The sequence below is a fragment of the Trichoplusia ni genome, assembly GCF_003590095.1.
Source record: "Trichoplusia ni isolate ovarian cell line Hi5 chromosome 26 unlocalized genomic scaffold, tn1 tig00003837_group25, whole genome shotgun sequence".
Classification (NCBI taxonomy): domain Eukaryota; kingdom Metazoa; phylum Arthropoda; class Insecta; order Lepidoptera; family Noctuidae; genus Trichoplusia; species Trichoplusia ni.
The window spans coordinates 1-12,939 of NW_020799925.1; the positions used below are offsets into that span (position 1 = coordinate 1).

Sequence of the window (12,939 nt, forward strand, 5' to 3'; positions counted from 1 at the left end):
GGAAGCTAACATTACACGACCTCGCACAATAGACACTCACATATTCGAGCCTTATTTTACAAGCACCACGCTTACCGGGAATGACCCTGAGCTCCTCGTTCGACTCCTCCATAACCCTAGATTTATTCCCGAGGGTTAAAACTTAACTTCACATTACATTTACTGTAAAAAATCTTGCAAACATTTCACTTTACATTGTTGACGAACAGATAATGCAACCTTCTGTAATAATAGCAAAATGGCGTTTGATCTGTCAGTCAAACAATTACTGTGTGTTCGTGATGGTAAAACGGTCCACACAATTGGACGATACAGTCTAGATGTCGCTACTGATGAATAAAATGTTTTCTGATTTCTTTCAATAATACTTGTATATTTTTTTCGTTTAATATTTAAAATAGAATAACGCTATTAGACTCAGTGTAGTTTTTTTTTAAAAGCCAAAACAGGATGACCTTTAACGTGACCTGATTAGCAGTCCTTGACCCCCCGTTCGCCAGGATTGACCCAATAGTTTGGTGCTAATTTTCTGCTGGCAACTTTAGTATCATACGTCAATGCGTGCCGATAATGCGAGTTTTGTTGAAAAATCGTAGTAAAATGTATAAATCGTAATTATATACGATGGGGTTTGGTGTTGATCGGTGTTTAGTGTGTGAAACTATAAGTGATAATAGTAGTTTTAGTGAAGACATTGAGTGTTGGAGGACATTATTGCAGCGAAGCCGGGGCGGTGTCGAGATCTCGCGAGTGCTGCACCTCTGAGGAGCGGGAGACCCGCGGGCGCCGGCGGAGCCTCGCCCGAGCATGCTCCTGCAGCAGTCGTGTGCGCTGCTCACCAAACACACATGTACGTGACCAGATCCTCGTAATTTGGGTCACTGTTCAATAGGCCGTGTTATGATCAATATGTATCGATTGTAGGCTAAATATACTCGTGTCCTGGTGTCCCAAGCACTGAAGCGGCTGCACACAGCCCGCCCGCAACGAGGCCACCCTCTGGAACATTCCAGAGAGTTCCTATCACTTAAAAACACCATTATGCAAATCTCGAAGATAGCTCCACTGATAACAACTGCATGCTATTTTCGTAAACAACAAGTTTTAGAACTAACAAAACATTTATTAAATATGTTTTAATACTTCTTCTCTACTTTTTCTTGGGTATAATATATCTATATTTTAAGTATAAAATAAGAAAAATAGAAAACAGAATGTATTTTTTTTTGTTTAACATTATTATTATTTATCTCTTTTCCAATCAGCCCTGGAATCACTTGTGTTGATTATTTTAATCTCTTATTTGTGTATCCACTGATGTGTCATCTCCCACTTTTTGTGGTATCATCACAGTAAGGCTGATATTATACTTAATACAAACTTATATTACTATCATCTTCTTTTACACATTTCTTTTTGAATTTAATATGCTGAAATTGTAATTTCAAAATTTTATGTAAGACAAATTTGTCTGACAAAATAATATAGAGATAGTTTTTGAGCTAGGTTGGTAATGGAGTCAGCAAGTGCCTTCAGCTGGACAATAAATGGTAAATTGATACCTAGTCTTTGGGTTGCATGAACTCATATTTTCACAGCATGAACAACTTTAGAAGTCTGAAAGTGATTTTCACAGGAGAAAGTAACAAGATGTTTAATAACGCAGTTACTGTTGAACATGTAATAATTAACAGATTTAAAAAGTCTAAATACCCATGTTCTTAAATGGCACTCCATTCAAATTTTATCAAAATCAGTCCAGCCATTTTCATAGTTGTAGGTTACATTGTCATCGGGTTTGAGGCTACCCTGAAAATTTCACTCTGCTAAACTTATCGGGAAGTGCCTCAAAATTGAGTCGGGTACAAACAAAAAAGAAAGTTAGTGTATAAAAATTTAGGAAAATATGTTGTATTATTCATATGGTATTATTTGTATAATAATGTAATTATGTTGTATACTTTATTGCACATAAATAAACAACTTGGATAAAATGTTCTTGGAAATTTCATGTACAAAGACGAGCTTCACCCAAAGTTGGGTTCTCTTGGGAAAATGTATAGTATTCTTTTAATATAGAAACATATGTTTCTAGAAAAATTTACCATCATTTTTAGTGCAAGTTTGAATTTTTGAAGGGAACAGTACCTACAAGGGTATATTGGCTGACAGTTTTTTTTATATTATTACGACTTTCCTGAAAAAATACAAGGTAGCTTTATTTTTGAGGTTCATAATAAATAGATTAAAAGGAGACAACCACCTTGTTCAAAAGTATTTTATTGAATACAAGTGAGGACTAATGGATTAATTTGTTTGTAGAAACTACCGGCATGTCTGTCGCGTCGGCGAGCGGTAGTGCGAGCGCAGGCGGGGCGCGCCCAGCGGTGGGGGCGCGGCCAGCGGGGGCGCGGGCGGCGGGGGCGCGGCCGGCGTGGGCGCGCTGGGCGGGCTCGGCGGCTCGCTCGAGGACAAAGACTGCGACCTGCTGTGCCCCGTGTGCTTCGAGCTCATCGACGAGGCCTACGTGACGCGCTGCGGCCACTCGTTCTGCTACGCGTGCATCAGCAAGGCGGTGGAACTACACCGCCGCTGCCCTAAGTGCGGCGCCGCGCTGGCCTCGCGCGAGCACATCTTCCCCAACTTCCTGCTGAACGAGCTGGTGGCTCGGCGGCGGGTGCGAGCCCGGGCCGCGGCCCCGGCCCCGCGCGGGCCCAGCGTGCGCGCGCTCGTGGCGGCCGAGGCCCGCCGCCTGCCGCTGGCCGACGTGGACGCCATGCTGGAGCTGCTGACGCGGCGCAAGCGGCTGCTGGAGGCCGAGTGCGGCGCGCCGCCACCACCGCCTGCTGTACGAGTTCCTGGCGCAGCTGCACCGGCTGCGCGCGCAGCAGCTGCAGCAGCTGGCGCGCGAGGCGGCGCTGGTGCGCGGCGACATGGAGCACGTGGCGGGCGTGCTGCGCGACCTGAAGGCGGGCGCGGCGGGGCTGGCGCGCCTGCCCGACCCGGGCCCGACGCGGCCCCGCCCGGGCCCGACGCGCCCGCCGGCGACGCCGTGCGGCGCGCTGCGTCAGGAGCTGGCCGACCTCGCGACAGCGTGGGCGACGCCGCCGCACACACTGAAGGTAGTACCTTGGGGTACTCCTCTTACAGGAGAGGCACTTTTAACTGTGATAGATAGATCATTGCGAGTGTCTGTGTACATATGTTATGTTAATCCTACTGTTGTGAGTTGTTTATTAACATCAAACCATTAAAACATTTAGCAATTACGATGACTGGTAGATATAATTAATGCTCTACTGTATCAGAAGCTGCAGTAGTTCCCATGTCGGGCAGTTTTCCTTCGCATGTAGTATATCGTGGTCTCTCCCGCAGGCGGCAGCCTGGTGGGCTCGGAGGAGGAGAGCTTCGCGGGGGGCGGCGCGGGGCGGGGGACGCTCTCGCCGCGCGCTGGAGGAGGCTGCACGCGCACTTCGATGACTTCGTGCAGGTAACGTGACGAGCTCGCGCTGAGCGGCAATAGATTTGGTTATAACTTGGATTATATTGCTGCGTTTCCCGAAATTTGGTTATTGTACTTAATACGACGGTCGTCTGTTTGAACTGTTTGAACCCCAACACAACATGTCCTCCGCAGTGCTACTTCGCCCACCGAGCAGACGAGCTGTATTTCCCCGGGTCGTCGTCGGCCACGCCCGCGCCGCCCACCTTCACCCCGGCCGAGCCCTGCGCGCTGCTGGGCGCGCCCCCGCGCCCCCGCCCGCGCCCTCCGCGCCCCCTCCTGCGTCCTCCGCCGCCGCCAACGATGAGAACCACGTACCACTGGGGCCCACAGAGCGCACGCCGGCCGCACACGGCGGCGACCAGCGCGCGCCAGACGAGCTCACAGGCGACCCCGGGCCCAGCCTGGGGCCCACGCCTGGACCCACGCCGGCCCCGGACGGGTCCCGGGCCCGACCTGGGCCCAGGCAGCACCCGCAGCGCCAGCCGCGGGCGCGGGCTGGACGCCTTCCGCGAGGACCTGCTGGCCTTCACCCGCTACCGCGCGCTGCGGCCGCTCGCCACGCTCTCGTACTGCAGCGACGCCCATCAACTACTCCACCATCGTGTCCACCATCGAGTTCGACAAGGACGAGGAGTTCTTCGCCATCGCGGGCGTGACGAAGCGCATCAAGGTGTTCGAGTACGAGAGCGTGGTCCGCGACTGCGTGGACGTGCACTACCCCTGCGCCGAGATGCAGTGCTCGCACAAGATCTCGTGCGTGTCGTGGAACGCGTACCACAAGAACGTGCTGGCGTCGTCGGACTACGAGGGCACGGTGAGCGTGTGGGACGCCGGGACGGGGCAGCGGTCCCGCGCCATGCACGAGCACGACAAGCGCTGCTGGTCCGTGCACTTCAACCGCGCGGACGTGCGCCTGCTGGCCTCGGGCTCGGACGACGCGCGCGTCAAGCTGTGGGCGCTCACGCCGAGCGCTCCGTGGCCACGCTGGAGGCCCGCTTCAACGTGTGTTGCGTGCGCTTCAACCCGCGCTCGTCCTGCCACCTGGCCTTCGGCTCGGCCGACCACTGCGTGCACTACTACGACCTGCGCGCGCCGCGCCAGCCGCTGGCCGTGTTCCGCGACCACCGCAAGGCCGTGTCCTACGTCAAGTTCCTGGACGCGCGCACGCTGGTGTCGGCCAGCACGGACTCGGCCCTGAAGCTGTGGCGGGTGGAGTCGCCGCGCTGCGTGCGCTCCTTCACGGGCCACGCCAACGAGAAGAACTTCGTGGGGCTGGCCACGGACGGGCGCTACGTGGCGTGCGGCTCGGAGAACAACGCGCTGTACGTGTACTACTCGGGGCTGTCGCGGCCGCTGCTGGCGTACCGCTTCGACGCCGTGCGCGGCTTCCTGGAGCGCGAGCGGCGCGACGAGGAGCCCAGCGAGTTCGTGTCCGCAGTCTGCTGGCGGCGCGCGCACGACACGCACGTGCTGCTGGCCGCCAACTCGCAGGGCACCATCAAGGTGCTCGAGCTCGTCTGAGCGCGCGCAGACTCTCATCTATACAGCCCGTTACGTGTACACCCCGCTCCAATGTGCTCTGATGTAAAATAAATGCGGATTTACTTACTGAAGGTCTGACTCTTAATGAATCATCGGCCTAGCCTTTTCCCAACTATGTTGGGGTCGGCTACCAGTCCAACCGGTTTCAGCTGAGTACCAGCGTTTTACAAGGAGCGACTGCCTATCTGACCTCCTCAACCCAGTTACCTGGGCAACACGATACCCCTTGGTTAGACTGGCTGTCAGACTTTTTCAAGCGTCTGACTACCTGTAACGACTGTCAAAGATGTAGGAATAACAGCCGGGACCCACTATTTAACGTGCCTTCCGAAACACGGAGTAACTCGTTATGACAAAGCTAGTCACCCATCTACCGACCAACCGCGTCAAGCTTAGCTTAACCTGTGATCGAATCAATTATGCGGTTATAGCTTAGCCACGAGCTCTTAATGATCAATCGATAATTATTATTGCTTGTTGAATCAAATATCAGCTCGTGTATACTGATATATGGCAGTGTTGTGGTCACAAGCTCAGGTCCTAAGTACGAGACGTCTAGTCGAATCCAGAAGAAAAATATTTAAGATATTTTAAGAATTCTTCTCTCGAAAAAGTCATTCCTTCCTTCATCATCATCATCATCATCCACAGCCTTTATCCTCCCACTGCTGGGCATAGGCCTCCCCTTTTTCGTGCTAATTTCTACGGTCCTGTGCTAGTCTCATCCAGACTCGACCCGAGACCTTTATAATGTCATCGACCCATCTTGCTCCCGGACGACCGACGCTTCTTTTGCCTTGTCTTGGCCACCATTCTGTCACCGCCTTAGTCCACCTGCCATCACTTCGTCTGGCCAAGTGGCCTGCCCAGCTCCACTATTCCTTCCTTAGTCTATAAATATTGAGTGAAATTCTTTGGCTTTCATTTTAAAGGCACAGGTTTGAATAAGAGGGTTGCCATAAGCAGGGTTGTCATAACAAAAATAAATAATAGAACAAGTTACTCAGACGAGTCTTTATTTAAAAAATATACTCATAATCATTTTCTGAACAGTGTTGCCATGCCGCACCATAGCTAATACAATATTAACAATTCTGATACAACATAATATGATTTGGAAGCTCTCTCGCTACTGAACACAAGGGGCCACATCAATGACTCAGCATCGCAGTACACTGCAGTGTCAGGTGGCGGAGCAGCAGATCTCTGAATAATCAAAAACTGACTCAAAAACTATCCACAGAAAGTTCACAAATGTGCGTCAAGTACTACGTCAAACAAATATACAATTAATACGAACAGTTTTAAAGTCTGTATTCGATCGTCAAACACACGCCGTCCCTGACACTGCAGTGCCCGCACAGTAACCTGCAGGTTGTGCTAAAGCTTAGCGTTCGGATTGTATAGTTTGCGGGATCGCGTCAGTTTCTTGGGGGCGAAGTCGTCGGACGAGTCGGAGGCCTCCTTATAGGTGCAGCTGGTGCGGGAGGGGCGTCCGGGACGCGCGGCCGGGCGCGGCGTCCCGGACGTGTCGGACGTGGCGGACGTGACGCCGCGCCGCCGGGCCGCGAACTGGCGCGTCACGTCCGAGTAGCGCAGCGAGCGACGCTGACCGGGGGCGTCTGTGTGTACCAACATACATGGATATCATTATAGCAATAATAAAAAGACAAGTTGTGCCGACCCCAAATCAAATAATTGGGATGAGGGCAAGGGAATGATGATGGTAATTATGAATTGCTGATTTCACTGCTCGGATAGTCAAGAGGTTTAGGTCACCACGCCAAATCCACTATTTGCGTGAAATTGTGTGATCCACGAATGCTTGTCCTGAGTCTACATATTTTGGTCTATATGTGACTTGAAAGTTTGTGCAAAGACTCATTCCTTTCAGTGGGAGTTGTTAAAAAATGTCACGTTATTGAATGACTGTGACTGGGTAGACAAGTTTAGCATTAAATGAAAAATGCGAAAGTCTAGAAAAAGAAGTATAAAACGTTGTCATATTCAAAATCAAAAAGTTTTTTTATTTCAAATAGGCCTGTTGCGTTTCTCAGGCACTTTTAAAACGTTAAATTACTGACTCTAGTTGCACAGATCCAAAGCGTCATTTATTAGTATTTTGATAGTTAATTAAATTAGTTGTCCTAGCACAGGCTCTGTGGCATAATGTTCTTTTGTTGTAATAACTTTCGTGAGAATAATTCACAATTTGATACAATGAAATCGTCCAACATGTTTTCCTGTCTGTCTAGCATAACCACCCGTGATCAAAATAGAGTTGTTGTGTTACCCTTGTCTGAGCGCGCGTCGTGTTCGCTGTCGCTGGAGGCGGACGGCGGCTGGCGCGGCGAGCGACCGCTGCGAGGGGACTCTGCAGTAAACAAGCACTTTGTAATAAAATTGAAAACAATACTTTATCTGTATAATAGGGTTTTGTCAAAAAATATATGTTTGGTCCATCAGACAGATCTCAAAAAAATAACGCACACAACATATTTTTAATGAAATAATTAATTCTATGATATTTTTACAATAAATTAAACTAAACTAATATTTACATTTTTTTTAACTATATCAATACAAAAAGAAAAATATACATTATTTAAAAAGCGTCAAAAAAGACATCTTCATGCCAAAGTCGGGAAACGTGCCCAGAAGGCTGACTGCATTGCCAATTCTAAATCTAATCTAATCTATCCGAAAAACATAGATTGAAAATTTTAAATTTTATTATCTATAAATTTATTAAAGGATTCTTCTAACATTGGGGACCCTAGAAGGCAAAGTGAATACTGGTCTACAACTTTTGTAATAATGATTGATTTTGAATTAGCATAAAACGAAGGGACACCTCGTGTGACGTCACTTACCAGTACGCTCTTTACTAACAAGTGATGTTACTAGCCCCTACTATTTTATTATCATAAGTGCTGTTCGCCCTAAGTCTTTTTTTGAAAAATCTTTCTGACGGAATAAACAGATTTATATTATTACATTTAGTTAAAAGCCCTACATGAAACATGATTTTTGTAATTTCACATTATGTTGTCAAGTAAATCATGTCGCAGAACCCTTTTCCCAAGCAGTGGGCTGCTACAGCCCACATGATCAGTTTGCTTACTTTTTTTGTTGTTCACAATCGGTGACTCGTCGTCACTGGACTCTGACTCCGATGAGCCGGCCGCCACGCCTACGGGGACACATTCTATTTTATATTCCACATCTTTCGACGCCATCTAGTCGCAAACTAAGCAAAGCTTGTATTATGAGTACTAGACAACTATAATAATTCTAAATACTTAAATAACAAAGACACAGAACAAATGATCGTGCTCATCACACAAATATTTGTCTTGGGTAGGAATCGAACCCACGACCTCCGGTATAATACTCAGCGTCACTAACCACTAGACCAACAGGCTAGTCAAACATCACATCCCTATTCAACAAATCGACATTCCGTAAATAAACAACTGAAATATTTCAGTTTTAAATTATATTTGGTAATCTTTTGTCGCTTTACTCATGAATTATATCTCTAACTTGTTTTATTAGATAAACTGCAAAGATATTTTACATCTTTTTAAGTATAGTTATCAGACAGATGTGTGCAAGGTAAAAATACATTTAAAAGTGATGATAATATTCAATTCGCATAATAAATTTCATTGCAGCTGAGAGTTGTCAAGAATTGCGTTTTATTCCAAATCGTTACGCACTGTAGCCTACATATGAGGTATGTGTGTCTGTGGGTGTTTGTGTGTGTGTGTCCGTGTATAGTTACCGTTGTGCCTGCTGGGCGCGGCGGAGAGTCGCGGGCTGGAGCGAGGCGGCGGCCGCGTCTGGACCGCGGGGGGGCGCGGGCGCGACTGCGTGCCCTCTGTACACACACACGCATGGAGATTATCATTAAATATCATCAATGTCTGTCTGCTAACTACTGAACCGATTGTGATGAAATTTGGTACGCAGATAGTCTAGACCCTGAGAAAGGATGTGGGATACCCAGCACTGTAAACTAAATTCCACGCGGACGGATTCGCGGGCAACAGCTAGTATTTTTTAATTTTTTTTTCCTACTGCAGGGCAAAGGCCTCTCTTAGATTCTTCCACTCTGTCCGGTCTATTGCTTTTGCCATCCATACAACAGCTAGTATTATTTTGATTTAAAAATTTCTAAGACCTTGACAAACGATGGTGAACACGATGAAGAAACCTGGTTAACTGCTAATACTATCGACTTAAGTTCAATCAAATTGTGAATGATTTAGTTCTCTGGAAACCGACACCAGAGCTTGATATTACCATTTTAAGGCACACAAAACAGAACCACGTCAGTTTCGGGAGTGTGCTGCTTGTTGTTTTCATATATTTCAATGGGATGGCTCACCGCTGTCCCCGCTGTCGGGCGGCCTGGCGGGCGCGGCGGGCGCGGCGGGCGAGTCTGGCGCGGCGGGCGGACGCGGCCGGCGGCCGGACGCGCTGCGGACGTCCTCCTGCTGGAAGATGGACGCGCGCCGCCCGCCCGCGCGGGACCCCGCCCTCATCACACCTGCACACACACACATCAAAGACAGCCTTCAAAAAGACTGTCATCAAGTCACCCAGTATCTGACATCTATAAGATTACAAGGCTGCCTCCAAGGCAAGTGCGAGCAATGCATGTAAAAATGATGAGGTTTTCCTAGTGTTTGTTTTATTCTATAAACGATCTTAATTCGTCTAACATGAAGAAAATTTATCACCGGGTGTTGTGGCGTCATGTCGAGTATGTAGTGAGTACTGACCGGTGGCGGCGGCGGCCCTCAGACGCGACACGTCGGCGGGCGGCAGGCCCAGCGCGCCCAGCGCCGGCAGGATGTAGCGCAGGTAGCGGTTGCGCAGCGAGTGCCACGAGCGCTCTGCACACACACCACACGCGTCACACACACGCCACGCGACACACGTCACACGTCACACGCGACACTGCGCTCACCTTGCCCCGTGAGGCTGGGGTACTGCTGCTGCAGCTCCTGCCACAGGCGGTTCCCGTTGACCTGCGAGGCGCGCGCGCCGCACACCACCCACGACACGATGCAGTGGTCCTCCAGGCTCGAGTACTCCTTGCTGCGCGCGCCGCTCGGCCTGCAACAACACACGCTGTAGCACTCGCAAGGGGACTGCGACCCTCCCAGGGACACAGGACTCACTTCTTGCTGATGGCGGTGTGGGCGCGGGCCACGGGCGGCGGCAGCGGCCGGCTCGCGGGAGGCGGGGGCTCTACAGCCGGCGGGGGCTTCGGGGCGGCGACCTTCGTGGCAGACTCGCGCTTGGCGGGCGGCTCGCTGGGCGGCGACACGTGCTTGCTGGGCGGCAGCTTGGTCCTGGACTCGCGCTGGGCGGGCGGGCCCTGTGTGTCCCCGGCCGCCTCGCTCCGCTGGCTGGGGGTCGCGCGCGGCCTGGCTCGAGCTTCTCGACTCGTCGACGGTTGAGGCTCCGGCTGCTTCTTCTGTGAAGTAAAAACAGTCTAAAAAGTACAATTAGTGTTTACACTCTGTTCATTATTTGCACTAGTAGGTAGTGAGCGTACCTTGCCCGCGGGCGCGCGGCCGGCGGCCTGCCGCCGCTGCAGTTCCTCGAGCTGGCTGCAGTGGGAGAGCGTGACGAGCGGGTTGACGGCGTAGCAGAGCGCCAGCCGGTAGCGCTCGTCCTCGTCGAAGCGCTGCAGCGCGGAGCTGTGGTTCCTCTCCACGAAGCCGCGCAGCGCCGTCAGGTCCTCCTCGCTGATGACCAGCTCCTTGCAGTCCTCCTCCGCCGAGTCGGGGCTGGGCCGCGCGCGCTTGGCGGGCGGCGGGCTGGCGCCGGGCTCGCTGGGACTCTGCACTGGCGTTGTCCGGAGCAGGTCCATGGCGTCTCGGTGCAGCTGCGCGGCCCGCGGCCGGGCGCGGCGCGGACCGGGGCGCGGCGGGGGGCGCGGGGGCGCGCGGAACTCCTCGGCCGAGCTGAGCGCGCCCCGCGCCAGGCTCAGCGTCACGCCGCCCTGCGGGGGCGCGGCCTCGGCTTGTGCGCCGGCCCGCGCCCCCGCCGCGGGCACAGACTGCGGGTTGACTTGCGCCCCCGCTACGTTAACAGAGTGAGCATGAGGCCGCGCCCCCGCCGCGGGCGCCGGCTGCGTGCTCGTGTCGCGCGCCACCGACGCGCTCGAATAGCTGCTCCTACACCTGCATTACACACAATTGAGTCTTTTCTTCTATACCATAACTGGAACTAAAAGATTATACTTAAGTACAGTTCTAGTCCTTACAACCAATTGTAATTAAAAAATTAATGGAGCCTTAAACCTTAAGACCATCCACCCAGGCTGAGCCGTGCGCAAGACCTAGTAATAAATAAGTTCCTATAAGTATTCATAGAATTCATACCCATTGTAGTGGTTGCAGCAGTGATGCAGGAGGGGGGCGGAGGCGGAGGCGGCGGGCGCGGCGCGGGGGCGCGCGCTCAGCGCCGCGCGGTGCGACTGCTCCTTACTGCCGGACATACACACACTACATGTTACACAGCTGATACAAGGAACAGACATCAGACAGCCTGCCAGGCACATGATAACAAACAGACTCTTATTTAAATACCCCTTAATAGAAACCATATTTCATACTAATTGACTAGACAGACAGCCGAGTGGTTGTGGTTACCAAGCCAAAAACATTGCACACAACATTTAATGCATTTGCTCCCATACAGGACAAGCATTTATGTGATTCAGGAATGCTTCGTGTGACTTGACTGTTTCTGTAGTGTCCTGCGACACATGGATTATGTTTGTCCCTAAACATCAATAAAGGTATGAATGGATGTATCTTCACTGTATGGAAGACATTGGGGAGCCTGTAGACTTGTAGAGGCCACAGTAATATAATTTGCACATATACATGAAGAGAATTAACTACTTTATAGTAAACTAGTAGTTCCTGAGATTAGCGCGTTCAAACAAACAAACAAACTCTTCAGCTTTATATATTAGTATAGATAATAATGTTCATTTAAGGAATGTTTAAGAGGTGCAATAGTAAGTTTAGGAGTATTAATCTCAATGCAACTATCATTTCAAGTTTTTAGCTCACACAGGACTACAACAATTAAAGGGATCCAGTAAATGTCAAATTGCACATTTAGTTAAACAAGTTGCTACGGCCCACAGCTGGACCAAACTTCAGAAACCTCAAACATCCCAAAATATAAAGCTATAAGCTCCTCACGCACAGATGTTCTCAACACTTACAGAAGAGATATCATTTGGTTCATATTGTTACGTGGAGATCCCAAACATATTGTTTTATTAGTTAAGATTATTGTTTATTGTACAGCATAAGGCAATAAACCTTTGTTAATGCTAGCTGTGTTACAAAGCCACGCAACGGGGGCTAACAACTGCTTTGATTCATGGGAATACAAACTCTTTTGATAATATACACTTGTAGGGAAGAGAGTGTCGCTAAATATAAATACACACATTTACACATGTCACTATATCACAGGTTGTTTAACTGATGATGGTGTTACAAAGTTTCCTTCATGAAGTGTTACATTACACCGAGACTTGCAGTCAGGGGTCCCCACACAGCTACTTGAAGTTATAGCAAGTTTTATCCCACAACTGACATGTTAAAAAAGCTAATGTGGCACTGAAGAAGAAGGGGAATGAGCCAGGAGGACGTGGGATGTCAGCAAGTGTTAGTAACAAGCGAGGGAACTCGGCTTGAGAGTGTTAACCGGCAGCCGGCTGTGAGTGGAGACTATAGAGGTTACCTGACGTGAGCCAGGCGCGGGCCGTCAGCGGCGGCCGAGGGCTCGCCTCGCGCCAGCGCCCGCAGCGCGCGCAGCACGGGGCGGCGCCGCGCCAGCTGCAGGCG

The 12,939-nt window shown here is 50.3% G+C and overlaps 1 protein-coding gene and 1 pseudogene across 2 annotated transcripts; one reads left to right on the top strand and one right to left on the bottom strand.

Annotated features, from left to right (window-relative positions):
* Positions 1 to 2,389: 2,389 nt before the first annotated feature.
* Positions 2,390 to 5,118, top strand: LOC113506831 (annotated as a pseudogene).
* A 918-nt stretch (positions 5,119 to 6,036) lies between these two features.
* Positions 6,037 to 9,478, bottom strand: LOC113506832. 2 transcript variants are annotated; one of them, XR_003401757.1, is made up of 5 exons: positions 9,441 to 9,478; positions 8,835 to 8,930; positions 8,172 to 8,240; positions 7,341 to 7,421; positions 6,037 to 6,669 (listed from the first exon to the last, which is right to left on the bottom strand). XR_003401757.1 is itself a non-coding variant. In XM_026889673.1 (4 exons), exons 1-4 carry the CDS (start codon positions 8,968 to 8,970, stop codon positions 6,428 to 6,430), a joined length of 528 nt encoding a protein of 175 aa, XP_026745474.1. In that variant the 5' UTR covers positions 8,971 to 9,126; the 3' UTR covers positions 6,037 to 6,427. The 2 variants fall into 2 exon arrangements, 1 of the variants encoding a protein (XP_026745474.1); XM_026889673.1 differs by lacking the exon at positions 9,441 to 9,478 and having other exon boundaries at positions 8,835 to 9,126.
* Between the last annotated feature and the right edge of the window lie 3,461 nt (positions 9,479 to 12,939).